Source organism: Malurus melanocephalus, unplaced genomic scaffold, assembly GCF_030028575.1.
Source record: "Malurus melanocephalus ecotype Western Australia unplaced genomic scaffold, MMel_1.1 scaffold_46, whole genome shotgun sequence".
NCBI classification, from domain to species: domain Eukaryota; kingdom Metazoa; phylum Chordata; class Aves; order Passeriformes; family Maluridae; genus Malurus; species Malurus melanocephalus.
The window spans coordinates 1,094,816-1,115,814 of NW_026623278.1; the positions used below are offsets into that span (position 1 = coordinate 1,094,816).

Here is a 20,999-nt window from a genome sequence, read left to right on the forward strand (position 1 = left end):
TACTAGATGTACTAGAAGTCCTGAAAGTTAGCCATAAATTGAACAGAACTGCCACATAGACTACTTTTAACTTGCATCTGGGATAGGGCAGTCCTGGTTGTGTTTACAGACTGGGGAATGAGATCCCGGAGAGCAGTGCTGGGGAAAAAGACCTGGGGATCCTGGTCCATGGCAAGTTGAACACAATCCAGCAGTGCCCTGGCAGCCAGGAGGGACAACCCTGTCCTGGGGGCATCAGGAACAGCATCACCAGCYGGGCAWGGGAGGGGATTGACCYGCTCTGCTCTGAACTGGGGCAGAGGACTCACCTCGAGTGCTGGGGGCAGTGTTGGGTGCCACAACAGAAAAGACATTAAACTATTAAAGAACATTCAAAGGAGGGCCATGAGAATGGTGAAGGGCCTTGAGGGGAAGCCATACAAGGAGTGGCTAAGGGCACTTGGTTTATTCAGCCTGGAGGAGACTGAGCAGAGACCTCCTTGCAGCCTGCAACTCCCTCACAAGGGGAAGCAGWGGGGCAGGCACTGATCTCTTCACTCTCAGAACCAGTGACAGGACATGAGGAAATGGTCTGAAGGTGCATCAGAGGGGTTTAGTTTGCATATCAGGAAAATATTCTTCACCCAGAGGGTGGATGGGGACTAGAACAGGCTCCAAAGGAAAGTGGTCACAGCACCAAGCCTGACAGAGTTTGAGAAGTGTTTGGACAATGCTCTTAGGGATGTGGTATGACTCTTGGGGTGTCCTGCACAGGGCCAGGAGTTGGACTTGATGATTGATTCTGATGGTCCCTTTCAACTCAGCATATTCTATGATTCTGTGATTCTATGATTCCATGATTCTATGATTCTATGACTCTATGATTCTATGATTCTATGAAGTAGACTACTCAAAACCAAGCATTACACTGGAAGAGTTTTTAAGAAACAGAAAAGACAAATAGGCTACCACTACCCACCCTAGTTAACCATCTGTGCAGTAGAAGCTCTTAAAAAACCCTGTTTTTCTGCATGGCCTTGATAGCATCAGAGCTGCCAGTAAAAGGTCAGCAGTGTACAGAGTTTCCTAGGTGGTGAAGAATTGTTTCTCAGAAAAATAATAGTTTTACTATGCCTACCCTTTTCTTTGAAAAGCTGCATTTAAGTAAGCTTCTCTTGAAATCAATACTTTACAACACCAACAGAGATAACTTAGTTCAAGAATCAAGAATTCTTTCTTGAATCATTGGGAAAAGATTGGCCAGTCTGCTGTTTCACTCTTTGAAATCTACCTGTGCCACTTATCTTTYAATGCTGTCACCACCATTTCCTCAACTCCTAGAACAAGCAATCATTTTAGATCCCATTTTTTCCAGGGGGTGAATAGAAACACTGATGAGTAGCTAATTCAGGGAAAAGAAAAATATTTGCCTTTGTTAAGAGGCTTTGCAACACCCATGTCTTTAATTAAAATATTTGCAGAAGACATAATAATATGTACAACTGCAAGTCTATGATCACAGTCATACAGGAATAACCAGGGATTATAGCCTGCTCCAGGAATCTCAGATGAACTGTTCCTAGAGAGCACACATAACTAGTACAGAACTGCAGAAATGTAGCAGAAAAAAAAAGAAATGAAGACACAGAAACAGAGCTTGGCTAACTTGCTGAATTAAAGCTTATTATCATTGTATAAACTGTACTGAACATTTAATTAAAGAGACAGTAGCAAGTTCATTGCCCACAATAACCACTTCAGGATTCATTCAGCTACAGAGAATCTATTAGGAACATGCAGGGTGAAACTTTCTCTCCCCTGGAGTTCATAGAAATTCTCATGATTGATTTAATCAGATTTTCATTGCATCCATATATTTTGGAGATAATCATGCTGGATGAAATATTTTAAAACCAACCAAGAACTAAAAGACAAAGTTCTTTCAAACTTTGGGTACAAATACAATCCTTGAAGTTACCTCAGAGGGATATCTCTTAAAAGTTACCAACTGTTTTTAAACAAACAGAAATCCTAGAAAGCAGACCTGTAAACTGTTCAAAGACTCTTACTAAGAATTATAGCTTYTTTACACACATGCAAGGAGTCCATTTAAAAACTGATTTTAAAGCACTGGTTGCTTACTTTCTATCTCTCTAGACCACCCTGCTGCTCTCAATATTTGTACCACCTCCTTTTGAAGAAGACTTATTTCTTCCATTCCAAGTAACCCACATTAAGAGTTCCCACATCATGCAGTTCCATCTTGCCATTCTTTCTTTGACAGTTTGCAGCATCAGCTCCCTTCAGAATAACCATCCAAGAGACACTTAAATAGTGTGACATAACAAACTTACTGCATGTCTTTGCCAATTAAGTCATTACAATTTTATTATATTTCATTTTTTTTGTTCTTCTTGGAACAGTAACTTTATGTMACCAAAATGTCATCTCTCTGTTTTGTTTTTGCAGAGGAAAAAATAAAAACTATTCTCAGTTTGCATCTCTTAATTTCTTTTCCTATCAAACTAGTAATAGCAATTATCACTCTTAAGATTGGTCTGTTGATATMATGGTTTTATTACAGTTTCTCAAAGCAAAAAATCAAATTTTCTAATCAATTATTKCCCCAAAGTATGTATTACTGTTGYSTCATTTAAAAGCAGCTAGTGAATCACATGCTTTTTTTCTGGTTTATGATCTCATTTAAATCTCCCTGCCAATGTCTACACTTACGAGAAATTCAGAAGACAAAAAGCTAAGCATACAGGTTTGAACTCCACCTTCCAGTCAGAAGGAATTACTAATTTTACAAAAGTCAAACAGTTTATAGCAGGGATYTTGGATGGTTATTAACAAGGATTACTTTGTGTTCTTCTTGGGGAACTCTACCCAGTAAAGCACATGGAATATCAGAACMGCTGGAAGTTCAGTCAAAGCAGTTACTAAGTTCTCCCAGGGATGCATTAAACTGACTCCTTAATTCGTGTCACAAGAAAGGAAGCTTGCAAAAACAYTGAGGTTAAACATCATTTCTTCCCTCCTGTTAGTAAGAAGTGCCAGAGATGGCACATCCCTCAGGATAACAAATACCCTGACTATYTGGCAACATTTAACCAAATACTTGGAAACTCCTCTTCATAAATTTCAGGAAAATATATATAACCACTTCCTATGTGTTTTAATATTACAAAAAATTACACTGCTGAAAAAAAGTATCTCTCTCTTTTTGTAATCAAACTACTTGCATTTAGTTAAAAAATTACTACTAATTTTAAACATYCAGCCTTACAAATATTTTATCAAACAAGAAATGCTTCAAAGAAATTTCCATTAAAARTATCTTTCACAAGACAGCCCAGTGTCTCCAGGGAATTTCCTGTTCAGAAAAAAACCATAAATTAACAGCTTYCTTAATTAAAATACAAAACAGTGAAGAATCAATGGCAAAAGTTAATTTTCTTTAAAGCATATTCTTTTACATTCCTTTTCCTGAAAAAAGATGCTCTATTATTCCATAGTAAATTTAATTGGAAAAAAAGGACAGTCAATGCCTAGCACGCCTAGCATGCAACAGTAGCTATGAAAAACCCCTCCACGTATCCTATAAGAAAGTAGACAAATTAAATCAAGCAATCTGTGCACATAAGTCAATTGGTASATATGAAAGGATAAAATGGATAAAGTGCCTTTACTGGAAAGCAAAACCAAATCCCTGTAGCAGAATGCCCCTCCTTTGTTTTTTGTTTGACTTTTTTATTTTTTTATTTTTTAAGAGAAATGGGCAGGAACAGCCTGAGATACTCCAAGATAAGGGGAAAAAACCAAAGAATATAGGCCAAAACCAAACAACGCTTTCAGAAATCCTGCTAAGCTTAGTTAAAAGGACTTACACACTGAAATCAAAAGCAGACTCTCTTTAGGACATGCATAAAGAAGAGATAGCTTGGTTGGTTAGTATTATTGCCAAAATGAAATATCTATTGTTACAGGACCTGCACAACACTAATACAATTGTTCTGAAGCTGCAAAGGGATACAGGTCTGCAGCCAGCCTTTTACACAGGGTAGGCTTCACTTACCACTAGATTGCGGATGTAAAAATGAGTGGCTGTGAATAGAGTGAATGGTCTGCAAGCATTTTAGCGTTACTTGTGAAAAGATAATTCTAATTTCTCAGCTATTACTGGCTGCAAGTATTCCCTGATGCAATTATGGAGYAATAGCTGAGAACCTGATTGTAACCAACAGTTAGTAGTTTGTTGCTAACAAGGCAAACATGACAAACAATTTTGAGGCAATTATTGTCATTACAAGCCACACTCAATTGTTCAAGGCTAAGCATAATAGAAAGTGACAGTTGTGCAGCTGGGAGGGTGGTGCGGGGAACAAGATTGTTCTCTGGTTGCAAGAGACCACTCGGGCTCTAGCAGAGAGCCTGCTCAATGCATAATTCATGTTTAATAATATTTTAGTCTCTAAAGCAAATTACAGTATAAGATAAGAAACAAACAGAGACATGTCAAAAAAAAGAACACAAGTTATTGTGAGATAGAATGAGACACACAGAAGTAACATGGAATGGAGGAAGATATTCAGTGTAGCCAACTCATGAGATGCTTGCAACTAGCAAATGAAAATACAAGAACTCCACATATTAAAAGAATCAGTTATAAAAGCAATCCATTTGCTGTGCTTCAGTGAGATGCGTGCTCATGTCCAAATCCTGGTTTGAGACCATTGTATGATTAGGTAGGTCCAGAAGGAAGGAATGCTGTTCATTGAGAAAYGTTGATGATTAATTTTGAACAAATTTGAATTGTGTAGAGAGTCAAAGGAAGATTTTCATCTCTCATACAATAGAAACGTCTCATGTATGAGTTCAGTATTCTGATGACAATGCACACAGCAGCTGCCTCATCAGCAGCCAGTCCATTAAAATACTTGATTTGCTGAAAATTCCATCCCGTTTTCCTTAATGATCCTAAGGGCTGAAAGTTTCTAACAGCTGCAGCAACATTTCAAGCTCTTGCCCGAGCTCAGCACAATTCATTGTCAGTGACACTGTAGCACTGCTCATGTCATTACAGTGTCACTCAYAGTGCCTTTTGCACTGATAAGGTATCATTTCTAAAGCAGTCGTTAAAACACCACTGAAACTAGATTGCCAAAACATTCTGTCTTTGTGGTTATGTTTCACCATTTCTCTCCTCTTTCTTAAATCACAGAATCATAGAATGTTTTGGGTGGAAGAAACCTTAAAGATCATGTAGTTGTGCCCCSCTGCCATAGGCAGGGACACCCTCCACTACAATACACTGATTTAYGCAAATAATAATCCATCAAACCAAATCTGATGGGCCAAATCCCTCCAGGTGTAGTTCCACTGAAGCAAATAGCATTACATGCCAGTTTCAGGTACACTTTGACTCCGCTTAGGTGAAGATGAAACTGATTTTCTCAGACAGAGCAACATATTATAACTAAAACTCCTTGTCTAAAGAAACCTCTGTGATTTTGACATCTGTGACACATTTCAGTGCAGCCTGCAGACTTACTCAGAAACATATATGTGTGAGTGCACAGTCTTTTGCTTTACTCAGTAAGAAAGCTGGTGCTTCCAAAAGGTGGCAGATCAACAGCTGTAGAGACAGAAGACCTTTGTTTCTGTACTCCTTTTGTACTCCTTTCCCACTGCCATGAGACAGGCAGGTATCTCAGATCTTCAMTTTCAGAAAACTAGTATTTTTTTGTTTCACTCTTACTCATAAGAAGTGAGATTAGTGCCCAAAATGTTGCAAATTTCAGTGGCTTGAACAAGGCTGAATATATCATAAAATTGTCAGATTTCCTTGTCCTAGCTCAATCATAATTTTAATTGGTCTGCCATTTCACCGATAAAAAAAAAGTAATGTTTTTTTTATCCTCTTTATAAGCTAACACTCTTAATCAGCCCAAATCCTCACTATTAAGCAAAAATTAACTTTTTCATTAGAATAAAATGCTTATTAACTTTGCATGTCCAATGTCTCATATAAAGTATAAGCATAATAAGCAGCTCTAATAGCATTATAGCTTTTTTAATATGGATCTACATATTGCAAATCAAACCAGTCAAGTCATAAAAAGTCCCTAAAATGAAAAGTCTTCCTAAAAGTATATGACATTCCATCTAGGAAAACTGGCAGGCTGGTTTTTGTTTTATTTTTAATATTTTTATTAAGGTCTTATGACTTTATATGATAATCTCAATCTATCCCATATACCACAGAAATGTCACGTGCTTTGTCTGAAGAATAAAAAAGTAAACATTTTAGTAAAAGACATTTAAACTCTGCAAAGAGTTTGGCYAACCTTTACTGAAGTCAAGTGGGCTTAGACCTCATACAGAAAAAGGACATTTGTAAAACCTTTCTGTGCTTGAGCAGAAATTAAAAGCACAATACCTCTTGATGTAAATTGATTTTGTAAATTAATGTAAAATAACATTTCCACTGAAAATTCTTAATTACCAGAAAAAAAGGTTGCCATGGATTTAATTCTGGGAATCATCTGCTCTCATGTGRGCTTTGCTACCACTCACTTTACTCAAGATCAAGAGCAGGGCCAATACATAGATAACAGCAGAGACAATTTACTCCATTATGCTCTTTCACCAGTGTGTCCTCACTTTGGCCTGCACCTGATGCTTGGACTCATGTATCTGTAACTTAAATTGCTTTGAAAAGAAAGAAAAGTCAATGTTTTAAGACACGGAGTCCAGCTTTCAGCAGAATAAAGGCAAAAGCAGAAAGAAGTACAACAGTACAAGTTTGGAATAAAAAGATGGATTAAACTCTTGGCTTGGACTTAGTTCAGAAAGATAAATCAACAGCAAGTCTGCACTCTTGCACAGACAGTCAGTTTTGACAACTTAATCAGCTAATGTTACTTATTTCAGGTGAAGCCATTGTGTGGAGATTATAGCTTTGATGCAGAAAACAGGTATTTAGATGACTGATTCCAATACTTGTATCTGTCACAAACACCAAATGAGTGAAAGGAATAGTTAATGTTGACAGCCAGGTTTCCTACATCTATTTTATGTAAAACGTGGCAATTTGAACATGCCAAGGAAAGAGAACTGGTGCCATCCAAGAGATCAGAAACTACTGGAAGACATAATCTTCCATTGCATTACAGTATTATTGTTCMATTTTCTAGATATTAGAAAAAAACACAACCAGGGAAACCTTATGAATCTCTACATCTAAATTGAGAATGCAAGCCCTGTTAAAGGTTGAATTCTGATATATTTTTTCATATCTAGCTCCTATAAGCACCTAAAAGTCTCCATACAGTGCCYGTGAGAGGCAGTTCTATATGAATACGTATAAACATGTAACTATACTTTCCTAAAAACTAGATTGAGGAGAGAACAGTCCCTCCACCTAAATCCAGACTAATCACTGATATGTTTTGATATACCTCAGTACCGTGAGAAATACTGAAAATAAATAAGTCGTGCATCTTTCACTGAGTTACAGTCAAATAGTCTCATCCCTGACTTTTATTTGATAGCTCACATAGTAAAAAGAAACAAGAAAAATTGCAAAGTCAAATTTATACTTAACTCTCCTCACTTCTAGAGTTGTACATGTTTTTAATTTCCCCTAATCAGAGCAACCCCCTACTCATCTCATGTCTTGGTAACTAATGAACTACCACAGYGAGGAGGGGAACACACCCAGCTGTTCTGCACAGGGCTCCAGCTAACAGGCAAGGGCAACAAAAGTCCCATTTTCATTCAGGGTAGGAGCTATTGCTGAACCTTTGAACACCTATCWAGAGGTCAGTTTTCACTACAATTTTTTTTTTTTTTTTAACAGGTTGGACCACTAACTTGAAAGACAAAAAATTCCTTTATTTCCAAATCCGTTCACAAGCCTTGCCTGCTCTCTGTGATCTGAGACAGGAAAAGGGTTTGATCCAGCAACATCAGAGTTCCGAGAGTGTTATGAAGAGAAAGGAGAATTAAAGACAGCTCTCAGGTGGGAGCTTTGTCTGCCGATGAGTTGTACACAGGGCTCACTCCAAAGAACCAGCTTAGGACACAGAACTGTGTCATGTCTAGGGAAGCAAGAAAATAGGGGCAAGCAAGAGGCAAGCAAAAGAGAAAGAAACACATCAGCAMTTTGCAGCTCTATTATCCAGCTCTATTATCTAGCTGGCTGCTGGARAAATCACCTCTGAGGCACTGGGAAGCAGAGAGCCATACCCCATTCCCAGCTGGGGAATGGACCAATWGCAAATTAGAGCTGCTTTCCTTTTCTAACTCCCCAGGGATGACTTGCAGCCCTTTTCCAACTCCTACCCCATAGCTGCAGCAGCCCTGCAGGTGCTTAGGATGCTGTTTTCAGCCATTCACCAGCAGGTGTGACCCAAGACCCTGTTATTTAAAARCATACAAAGGCTAATTAAAAGTGGGAACTGTCCTTGGTGGTAWTGCAGCAACTTCAGTACCATGGATRTAATTCTCCARCTCTCCACACTTTTCATTACTTCCTTAATTCCCTGTACCCTTTTCACCTAATAAGCTTAATACCAGTATTATGAAGCCTCAGTCCACTTGCAGAGCCCAGGACTTTTATGCAGTACCACCACCCACTCTGAGCACCTTCTGTTTCTGTGCCCTTCCTCCTCAGCATTTTTCTCACCTACCATGGCATTTCTGGGTGAAGAAGTCTATTGCTTTCAGCTGATACTCTAAGTYGCTCTCATACTTGCCTTTATTCTACATAGGTTCAAGCAATCAAACTACGAGAAACAGGACACAGTATTGGACTGGAAGATTTCCCAAYTGGGAAACCTCAGGTCAAATTTTTCAGTATGAGCTCTGCGATGGACTCCCAAAGACAAATGCTTGTCTAAATAGGATGCAAGTACAGCACTGAGGGATGAGACTATGAAAYCATCTTATTTCTTTTGCATAGACAGAGTCAGCATTCTGATGCTCTGATAAACTGAACTGGAAGAGGAACCTCCATCTATCCCTCAGTAGCATGGCCCAGCTCATTATTATATTCCTCTAGGGTACACAGTTATATTCTAGTACCAAATCAGTTGAAATCCATAGGAAAAAAAAAACCAGGGGATGTCCCAAAATATTCTCATGCTTCCTCACATGGAAAACCAGGTAAGTAAAATGATTAAACACATCACCTTTAGGTACACTGGAGCTGTCCTTAACCCSCTCCAGGCAACAGTTTTCCTAATGATTCCAATTAGCAAATCATCCTCCCAACAAGGGCTTGTTTGGGGCAGCAGAAGACCTGTGCTGTCCCATTCCACCCCAGGCACCATTCCCAACTGCATGTGCATAGGCAACCTTATGCAACAGCAAATTTTCACCTGCCAGAATGCAGCAGACACATTTCAGATGAGGAAAATGCCAAGTGTCTTTAACTATAGGCTGAATGTGGTGGCTGATATAAACTTTTATAGACATACAGAATGCTTGAGAGATGGGAGCAAGAATCACTTCAGACACACAGATTCATGCTTTGGTGATGATTTTGGTGTGTGCATGCTATAATTATTAAATTTATAAAATTTTACAATGCAGCCTGTGACAGCAAAAGGGGGTGCTAAACTCATTTAGGTTCCCTTCTATTTTCCCTCCTTCCTGTTCCAACTTCCATTCCTCTACCTCTCATATTCATTATTTTCTTCCAAACTTCCTTTTTCCTGCCTTTTCCTATCATTCTTCCCCTCCCCCTCTCCCATGTCTTTCTGCTCCTCCTTCAGCCTCTTCCCCCACATCTGAAACAGCAGTGTTGCTATAACTAGCCACACTTAGGTTTGCTACCTGACAACAGCTAGTAAAGGAAAACCATGAAGCAGGAAGAGAGCTGCTATTTCAAATCTCTGTRTCAGCAGATGCTTTAGCCAGAAGATGCAGCAAAAAATAGGATTGCCTTAGGAAGGTAAGCAAGCACCATCTGGGAGCAAGGGAAGGAAAGCTGAAGGAAAGGCTTTAAATCCATACTGTGAGATCACACTACCTGAAGTTCAAAGACCACAGTGGATTTATTTCCCATACATTTCAAATAGCAAGTGACAGATTTGCAGCATTTTACCATTCATACTTAGGTTCTAATATGATTAGATGTGGCACATGAATCTGGTTGCAGCAGGTGTTAAGACAGGTATGACAGGCATTTCTTCACAGGTTACTGTACTGAGCTATAATTTTTATTTCAGGCATATGCATGCATACAATTATTATTAAGAAACTAAATATATGAAACTTCTACAGCATAGTATTGCATTGAAAGCCAGATACATTAAAAAATGGCACYTTCCCAAGTGTCCCTGAAACCTCTAAGTTAGTAGTATTACTATAATATATGATCCCTTTGAAAAGTCAAACTTCAACAGGAAAGTGAACTAACTTTTCATATATCATGTGCATCGGAACTGCTCCTTTAGTGAATGTATGTAGACAGAAATTAAGTTAAAAGTTGAAAAAAAAAATGTGTCAGCTTGAGGACATTCAGACAAAAAGCAGTTGTGGTTAGAATCTGGCCTATCAAATTAGGACAGACACCCTACTCTGTTATTTGTCTGGAGAGCAACCGGGCTGAAAATCCAAACCCCCACCAGATCCTATCAGCCACTWTGCACCACACCCATTTTCACCTAAATATCTCACCAGCTAGCAATTCACCATGGTGCACCAAGTGCAAAGAATCCAGGTTAACTGTCAAATCCCATATATTTAGTGTTCAAGAGAAATATTAGAATCACTTCTGATATGGCATGCATGATCAGGAAATTCCCAAGTAACAAGTACAGAATGCCATTGTGTTGTTTCTAATAGCAATAGAATAACTTGTTCTTTGGTTGTTGTGCATTCTTGTGCCACTATGAGCCATTGTCACGGCCTGTAATAGACAGGCTATTTGTGAGCTAAATAATGCAGAAGCAAGTTCATTCCAAGCCAGGCTYATTTAACTGGATATATAACAAGGGTTGAAACCAAAAATTACACACCTATGTATCTTCTATGAAAAGTAAAGCTTTTATCTCTGACCAATAAGTAGCTTTGTGTTGTAAACAATAAATAATTAACATTCAAATATACAATGCTGCTTGCTCTGTTTTCTCATTTATTACCTCTCTTTCCCTATAGGAATTTGCTGYTTTCCTCCTTTCTTCTGAATATCACATCCCAGTTCCTATCTCTCAAATAACCAGCTTCTGTTACACTACTCTCCCTCCTTGTGAAAACAACCTTTTCATCTTTCTGGGTTGTCTCAGGAAGGTTTGAGTTTCCTTTCCTCTTATGCCTTTGTATGGTCAAACTACAGATATATCCATATAGGAAGAGTAAGATAATACTACTTTGACATGTAGTGGTCTAAGCACTCACCTGTTGCCCAAGCAACAAATAAATTAACCTGCAAAAGGTTAATTCTTCTTCATGCTGGGATATAGGGAACATGCATTTCAAACTACCTAATGAAACACCCTATGAAGAAAAGCAAATTCTAAATGAAATCACAGCATGGGAAAAAAGACAAGGCAATGCCACATTTTCTGTACAAAATAAGAGCCTTACCATCCTGCTGGCCCTGGAGGTTCTGAGGACTTTGCATTCTCTCCTCCAGATTTGAGCTGAGGTCAGAGTTCACAGCTGACATCCTGGTTGAGTCACTCATATCAAACTCGTCACTTTCTATAGAACTTTCATCCTGCAAATAGAAAGAGACAWGTCAGAAAACATTGTACACACTGTTCACATTTTATGTGCAGTTCATTCTCTTCTCATTTGTTACACTCACGCCTGTTGTGGAGTGTAATCACGCTAAATATTTGTTTATATAAGAAAACAAGCAGAGCATATCAAGAAGAGGAAGAAAAATACAGAGTTTATGTGATATGATAATCTGATATTCAGCTGTGAGGAACTACATAGAGGTTCCATAGTATTTTCCAGAAAAGAATTGGTAACTAGAGACCCCTTACCAAGACCTTGTTATTCAAATTTGGCTGAGGAGAYCTCCCTATATTCTCTGCCTGAATCCTTTACCCTTCCCACATGGAAGTCGGTAACCCACTGAATGACCACTGTCCTGATTTTGGCTGGGATACAGTTAATKTTCCTCTTAGTAGGTGGTACAGTGCTGTGTTTGGATTTAGTATGAGAATAATGTTGAYAACACGCTGATGTTTTTGTTGTTACTAAGTAGTGCTTTCTCTAAATCAAGGACTTTTCAGYTTCCCATGTTCTKCCGGTGRGCAGGTGCACAAAAAGCCAGGARAAAGCAYRGCCAGGACAACTGACCTGAACTGCCCAAAKGGATATTCCWCACCACAGAGCATCATTCCCAGGATATAAACTGGAAGGAGCTGGCCAGAGGGGGCCAATTGCTGCTGGGAGACTGGATAGGTATTATTCAGTGAGTGGTGAGGAATTTTATTTGGCATCACATGTGTTTATTCCTCCTTTTCTCTTTTCTATTTTCAYTACAATTAGTAGTAGCAGTAGTAGTAGTATATTATACTTTGTTTAAATTATTAAACTGTTCTTATCTSAAGCCCTGAATTTTTACTTTTTCTGCTTTYCTCCCCCATCCCACCAGAGCAGGGAGAGGAGTGAGCAAGTGGCTACATGGTACTTAGCTGTTGGCTGGGATTAAACCACAAAAACTCATAGGAAGATATTTCCAAACAGCAACTTGACCTAGTAAGAATACATGATCAAACTCCCTTGACATGGTGTCACACTTATACTGTATTTAAAGAAGCATGTGTGAAAATTAGAAAGTTTATAAAAGTCTGGAGCATGGTCATGGCAGTCAGTGGCAAATAAAATATAATCACMGGAGAATCACTGCAATTTTATTCTACATTATTCATCTTTAATATGATTTATCCATCAASTCCAATTACAAAGCATTTAACTAGGGATGATGAAAAGAGCAAAAAGTAAAAATTCTGATCATTATCCCCATTTATAAAAGCAAAACAATTTTGGATCTAGTCCAGAAAATATTAAAATACATGTTTGACTTCAGTGGCTTCAGTCCCAGTGAAGTTCACACATCCACTCATAGATTAGAAATTAAGTTTACAAAGTCTTGCTCTATAAATGGCTGAGGCAATGTACAAACCTAAGGCAATATATTTTCAGTAATAACTTTTCCGAGATGGTTACTCTTGTTCAGAGGAAAACTGCTTTAAAGAACTTAGAGAAAAAATATGGCAAATAAATTTGAATGCTCTGAACATTTGAAATATTTTGAAAATATTTTTCCAATTCATTTTTTTAATTGCTTTTTTAATCAAAACCAGATAAGACARGGTTCTGACTATTTTTCTGGGTTGCTCACCAGAATTGACCTAGAAAAACAGCAATCTAGAATATGATTTACTGTGTACTTGTTGTGAAGTGGATGCTACAGATATTAATATAGCTGCTTGCCTCTTTCTGAGTGCCAGACCCTTAAATCAGTTCTTCCCCTGGGTCTCAGCRATGTTTCCAGTCTGCACGGACATTTCTCTTGTTTTCAGAAAGCAAGTTYGCTGCAGTAACAACTCATGTTAAATCAAGATGAAGCACTGCAAATGCTATTGAGGAGCAAGAATGGGACAACACTCAAGGTGAGGCTGCTCTGCCCTGCCACAGCAGGACAATGGCAAATAAGGAAATATGCATACCTTGTTCTCAAGGATTTGCAAAAAAAACAAACGGAAGAGTGAGGGTTTCTCTAGCAGGCACTTGTGTGTCTTACCCTACATAAAGTAGGAGCACCCCAGTTACAGCAGCAGCAAACACCCAAACACCACCCTCACAGATGAACTGTGGTGCACACCAGACTCCTGCCCCAGACAGACAAGGCCAGGGCAGATGCCAGATGGTTCTGAGGTTTAGGGAARATGCACTCTGCTTGTTCAAAGAGTAAGATAAGAAAACAAACTCCCCCAGACCTTCTAGACTGCTGTGTCTCTGTTAAAACACAGGGGTATTTTTCATTGAATCCTGCAGGAACTAGSAAGCAGCAGCTTACATATTTCAGTTCTGAAGTTAGGCAATCTGATGGGCTCCCAAATTGGGTGCTGTGGCTGACACTTGCATAGTTATAAAACAACACACATAGGCAGCCTCTGCCTACAGCACTGCAGAATACCTCCACCTCACTTCCCAAACTATCTGAATCTGCATGGACACATGGRCATGGGAACAAATGCTGAGAACCACTGGCATCTTTGTAGCAGCTGCAGCACAGCTCTAAATCCCACACCATGGTGAGCTCTTTTAAAGGAAGTCTTTTTCTCTCTCATCAATGGCTCAACTTAAAAATGTTGAATTTAGGATGAGAGAATTAGGAGGCTTTYAATCACTGTGCCAGCTTCCAAGTTTACTCCTGTCTCAATTCCACACCCTCCCCAACAAAGAATACAGATATGATTGATTAAACCTTTCCTACAAACCCAAGCCCGTTTTTTAAGTGCATGAAATAGTTTGAACCAGAAATCTTGCTACTTTGTACTACATTTTCACTGCCATTTTGTTCTTCGGGCAAAAAAATATACATCCAGGGGGAAAAACTTCAAAACCTTGGCAGAACTCTGCTTTGAGAAAAGACATAAGGATTATCTTGAGAACTGGTCTTTTTTCATGAGAACTTTACTTGTGCCTACTCTGCCCTGGAAAAGTCATTATTACTAAAACACACAAGTAATTACTTTCATAAATCCAGATCTTTTCTCGTGCCTACTCAGTCCTAAAAAAGTTACTATTACTAAAACATATAAAAAATTACTTTCATAAATCCACTGCTGCAGGCATTTTCATACACAGTAATAACAGAGCTACAAAACTGAGCTGGGCAGGGAAATACCAGGTAATGTTGAGTTCTGCTGCCTCCATATCATTGCCAATGGCTTGCCTAGATGAAAAACTGGTTTAACAAAAATTCCAGTCATCAGACCAGAAAGACTGCACCAAAACATTCAGGCCACAGAAGCTCTGTGGCATGTGGTCCTGATCCAGCATGAGTGCTTGATGCTGTTATGGAAGTAGTAATTCTCAAGGGGAAAAGGTGTACAAACCAAGGAGTCCTTTAATTCCTAAGGCTACTACAGAATAAAACCTTTGCTCTCCTGCTACTTGGAATCCTGCTTCCAGATCCCTGAAATAATTAGGAAATTCAACAGAAAGAAAAAGACAACCAGGCTGTATTTGTGTATGAAGAACTTTGAGTTGGGGATCTGTCCCTAGACCCTCTGCAATTAAAAAATTAAAAAGGCCAAACTGAAACAAGGATCCAGATATTTCTAGAAGAGTGATGAAAGCCCCATGCTAGGGAGTGCTGATTAATTCATGAAATCTCCACCAATGCCCATATCTACTTATTGGGAAAACAAATCTGGCTGACTCTGCACAAGTCAGTCAGGGTCTTGACATAATTCAGCTACTAAGGTTGTGTTTGAAGGCTTTCTTATTAAAAAGTATCTTGTAGYTGGATGGAATGATGCAGAATGCAGAACTGCTTTTTGGCTGGCACATAGCTGAGCTTCTATTTGGCAGTTTAAATGGTAAATGAACAAATTTCTAGCAAAATGAGGTTACTACAAATAATTTGGCATGTGCCTGTCAATTGATGAAGCACTTCATAAGATCTGGGCAAACTGAATAAATCAGAGAAAGCAAACAATCTTTGAGAAGAAATAAATACAATTCAACCTAAATTCCCTATGAAGAAGGTTGATTCTCAGTCTACTTCTCTTCCTGCTATTTTCTGCCTTTTTATTCAAAATTTCAAAAGCAACTCCTACTCTTATTATTGAGCTTTTTGCCTTAAAGATATCAACTGATGTTGCCAGGACTTTCATCTCTGTCAGTACAATGTGTTGCACCGTGGTTGCTAACCTTGAGAACACCATGGCATTCATTTCAGCTGTTGATGGTATTGGTTTCTGGAAGTAGACAATGCAAGTCACTGCTGGGCACAGAACTCAGTCTCGAGTGAGCACACTGCCCCCATCACCCTTTCCACTGGTCCAGTGAAAGAGCACCTTCAGGCAATTCACAGTACAGCTCACTATCCCCAATCACATAAGGGTCGTAAGTCATGACACTTTCTCTCAACCTGATTACTTGAAAACAACCCTGTCTTGGTTTCAGACTGACTGTTTCAATAACAAAATTATAAAGATGGGATCAACAATCATYTTCATTTCAGTTTCCTGGCTACCTCAAAGACAAGTACAAAAGACCCCAGAACAGAAAATCAGACTTGGAAGATTTCAGGTTTTACCTCATCTTGCTGTGAATTTAGTAGCTGCAGCTTCATGTGTTTCATATAAGCCATAGTAATGGGCATGTTGTAATCAATCATACTGGTCACCAAAGTTGGAGGTTTTCCATTATCTGCAAAAAAAATAGTTATTATACATCATATATTAATTGTGGAAGTAGTGTCAGACTACTCTGCAGTCAAAGTCAGACTGTTATGTCATTTAGTTCTAACTTTTGCATTTTCAATAGCTTGTAGGCTGTACAAATGGAAGGCTCCCGAAGAAAAAGGAAAGCTAAGTTCAAACCCTGAAAATTGATGAGTTCTTCTACCCTAAATGACTACAGCAAACATACCCTATCTATTTCTTATGCTTAAGCTCCCATACAAACATTTCTATAGTAAAATAAATTATTTCCTCCAGATAAAATCATCTTTCTATTGAGGGTGCAGATGATATTACCCTCCATTCTTAAGAGAAAGCAGAAGATTCACTACSTTCCAGCTTAAGTAAATGAGATGATCTGACTTACTGAACTGTTCCAGTCTACCAAATTTTTATGAACCTCACTTAAGCTAGGAAAATATAAATGGGTATTAGAAATAAAATTACTTTACATCCCACTCTTTGACACTAAAACTACCTTTATGATCCGCTCCATCTGGGTTTAAATGCATTCTTTTCTGGCACTCTGAGCAGCTCATTAGAAATCGTGTCACCGCTTCTCTCGGTAGGAAGGCATAGGTCTCTGAAATCTGAAATTAATAACAAAATATAGATGTTATTATGTAAGCTGATTGAGCATGATTTAACAGACCTGATCATCATATTTCCAAATAAGGCAYATTATCTTTTAATTCCAGGAAGCACAATGAAAGCATGTTCTGCATACTATGCCTGATTTCAAGAAACATCTCTCCAATCTGCCTACTTATCATTTAATGGCTACTAACAGCTGGTACTGAACAAAATTCCACTTATATCAAAAGGGGGGTTGTTTTCTGTTTACAGTTCATTTCAAATTCCTTTCAGCAAAAAGATTCATACATAACACTGTGGAATGCTTCCAAAAAAAGTTGAAAAGAGACCTTTTTATTATAGCCAATGCCAAAAAAAGAAAGAGCTTGTCTTATGTGTTCCACTTATTTTTGTCGTAACAATACATAGACAGATAGAGGACTCAAGGCATTAGCAGCAATGAAGGTTGCCTTATTATTTTAACTTTGTATTTGTACATTTTGTGAAAGTATTCTTCGAAAGCTTGTGGGTTTATACTTTGGAGTACCTATGTTATTTTTACTAATAGTTGAAGAAATTGTGAMCCAGTTGATTTTAGAGACTCTGCTTTACCTGGCAATATCTTGAAACAACAGATTTTAGTTGTTTCCCGTTTCAACAATGTCATTGTTTCAAACCACATACTCATAAGCAGGCATCAGAGGGGTTTTTTTTTTCCTCTTTTGAAAGGGGAGAGGAGGAAGCAGTGGTTGCTGGTTTTAAAGATTTCATCCCCCCACCCCCAAGGATGCATCTGTCTTTACAGACATTTTGCCTKGCTGAAAAGGACCTGGAGGTTGGTGCCAAGCTGAAAATGAGCTAAGAGCATACTCTCTGACCACAGACAAACKACATCTTATACTGGCTACTTTAGGCAGATCAAGAAAAATTATTATCCCTCTCTACTCAGTGCTGGTAAGAAAGCAGCTGGAATAACGTGTCGAGGTTTCCCCTCACGGTTTTCAGTTCCCCTCCACACTTCAGGAAGGCTGCTAAGAAGCAGAAGATGRCTCTGTGCCATTCCACCATGGCAGCTGGAACCTAAAGGAAACCTTCAAGGCAAGGTTGAGAGASATAGATTTGTTTCATGTAGGTTACGAGGCCAAGAAAAGTCGAATTGTAGCCCAGCGCTACCTGAAAGGGCGTTAAGAAACAGTAGAGAAAAACACTTTAGAGTGTACAACTAGGGACAACAACAGTGGTGTCTTGGRACATTCAAACCAGGTATCAGCAGAAACTGTTCCATTCCAGCGCACTGGAGCAGTTTTATCAGATGGGTGGAGTTTGATGAAAACATCCAAACTTGGATGTCTTCAAGCCAATAAAAGGCAAAACTATGGCTTTTCTGTGATTCCTTATATATGTTGATRTATATACACTGAACAGTACAAGTGYTGTAATTAATCTCTAGCCTTTCTTTTTCCAACTATGGTGGCTATCTTACCAGGGAGATAATCCTGAAAGAAAGACCAAGTCCAAGCAAGAGAGATTTAGAGAGTGATTTGTTAACCTCCTTGTGCTCCTTACTGTGAAGCCTTCAGCAGGATTTGATTTCCTATCAACCACTATGCTGATGTGAGTCTCTGCAGGAAGTGAAGAAGAATGGAGGTGGTGTGTATGAAAGTGTGGCTACAGAAAGGACAAGATAACTTTATTTATTTGGATGTAAGTGGGATCRCATACTGTCCAAACCACTTCTGCCCCTCACAAGGGAGCTAAGATGAAGAGGAATGGTCATCTCTTACACTCTTCCACTTGGCTTGGCACCTACTTAAACTGTGTTGAAACTTTCATTTCCTAAAACTCCATGGACCAAATTTATCAGGGGCAGTATTTTTGAAAAGAGGTCGAGTTTAAATTGGTGTTTGTAGATGTGATGTGTGTCACATCAATACGTAGAAATGATGCAGTATAAAACGGGAATGCAAAATATACCATCATGTTTATAACATTGGTTTCTAGGCTGCTTGTTATTGTTGTGTCCTTAGTATAATAGAAATCTCATTGGGGGTGGGGGGAGAGAATTAGTATAAAAGCAAATAYTGCTCTGTGATGAAAATTGGCAAARATTTTTTCTGGGCCTGAAACAATTTTTTCTGAAAATGAAGGCACTAAATAAGCCACTTTTGAATGRGTGATCCTACTAAAAATATATTTTTATRTTGTTTTTTCCTGATTTTTATACCCACAGAACAGATGCTTATTTACCTTTCTAAATACGAAAACACTGGTTACACTCATGCTTTATGGGAACTAAAAAAAGAACCTAAAATCAGCTAGAATTTAGCACTGGAAAAATTGGTAAGTGCACATACACAGCAACCTCTCTCATAACATTTAACATGTTTAGCACCGTATTGAAATTAATGGAGCTTACCCATGGATTCATTAGTCACCTGCATTTGCTAAGAATGCTCCATTTATTCTAATCAAGCATGTCTGTCAAAATTCCAGTTTTGCCAGCAAGATGAAATTCCTCCATGGAAAGAAAGTGAGCTAAGGCCCAGATTTGACAGGTATGCTCCACTGACTAAAAGGGAACCRCGTTTTATAACTAAATTTGTCCACAGAGCAGATGCTCGTGTCTCCAACCTCCCACTGCAACACAGTTTTAAGGATGCCCTTCCTAAATAACTCCAGATTTCAYCAACTTCCTCCCCTGTTTACTTCATAATTTGAATCAATCACTGACATTCCTAGACTTCAGCCTGTATAAATTAGCACAACACAATAGAAATCACATTRAAAGAGATACATAAGGGGCATAACCCACAGCGTTCCTTATTCTTTTGCCTGAATATATAGGAAAAAGAAAGCTCTTTCCAACTTTCACTGGCAGAAAGCTTACCAATTGCCCCCCCACCCCAACTCCACAATTTCATATCCCCAACAGTGCAGACTCTTGTTTGGCTTTCATATCTACTTTATAACATGCAGATTGCCATTTGTTTGCTGTGRCCAAGCTCTGAACCAGCTGTAGCCAAGAAGTGCTCAACCAAATGAGCACAAGGCTGAACACAAAATCCTATATGTCAGCTCTCAATAGAGTTTACCAGGTTGAGCACAAGACTGTACAGATGTAGATCATGGAGCTGGCTTGCATATGAGTGTTTCAGAGCACAACATGGAGACCTGTGACACCTTCTAAGTGACTATAAAGAAATACCTTTGTGGTCTGGCTTCATCAAGAAAAATGGTTTCTGTACTTTATTCAATCCAAAGGAAGGCAGTAATGACTCAGTCCTTGCTGATGCTGCATCCTGTCACTGCCTATAGTGACCCAGGCCCTAGACCTCTTTTCAAGGCTATTAGCTAATAAAATACAGAGCCAGACCATCTTTTTCAGTGATACGTTGTATTAAAAGAATATTGGTTTWTTGCAAGTCCACACAAAAGCAAAATTTTTAAGATGCACACATTTCTATATTTTACAAAAAACAAAGCCAGAAGAATGAAGTGGGAGATATTGCATTATTTATCCATACACTGAAAAATCAGACTGGCATCTTTTTGGCATGATTTCCAAGAAACTTCTCATGCACATGCCCATTCCAATCAAAGAGCAATGAGTGCTGATTTACCATATTGATAAAATTACTTGGATTGGATTTTTTTTTAATTAAGTATACTTTTCTCAGTCTTGACGCTCTAGAAGTATTCTGTGGAATTCCTTACTCTTACTCGTGTATTTTTTTGCAAATTAGTGTATCTTCTGCTGCTTGTAAGATGTATTATAACTGGATGTATTGTGTATTGAGGAGAAATCAGAAAAGAAGCAGATTCTGGAAAGTTTGCATTTAGGTATTGTGCGCTAGGCATAGCTCTTACAGAGAAATGCTTTTTTACATTGTAAAAATAGATGAAGAAACAGCATATCTGGAGCATTAAGCAAAAAACACAAAAAATCATACAGGATTTGTTTTAGCCTCAGAAATTATAGGATAAGAARCAAACATTTCC

The 20,999-nt window shown here is 38.5% G+C and overlaps 1 protein-coding gene across 2 annotated transcripts in view; it reads right to left on the reverse strand.

The window, feature by feature from the left end:
* The window catches only part of NOL4 (nucleolar protein 4), a 189,167-nt gene that overhangs the window by 125,286 nt on the left and 42,882 nt on the right, over positions 1 to 20,999 (reverse strand). For both annotated transcript variants that reach the window (XM_057364997.1, XM_057364998.1), the window contains exons 3-5: positions 16,906 to 17,017; positions 16,283 to 16,395; positions 11,578 to 11,710 (exon numbers count right to left, since the gene is read on the reverse strand). In XM_057364997.1, coding sequence (XP_057220980.1) covers positions 11,578 to 11,710; positions 16,283 to 16,395; positions 16,906 to 17,017 — 358 coding nt within the window. The remainder of the gene's footprint in view (positions 1 to 11,577; positions 11,711 to 16,282; positions 16,396 to 16,905; positions 17,018 to 20,999) is intronic.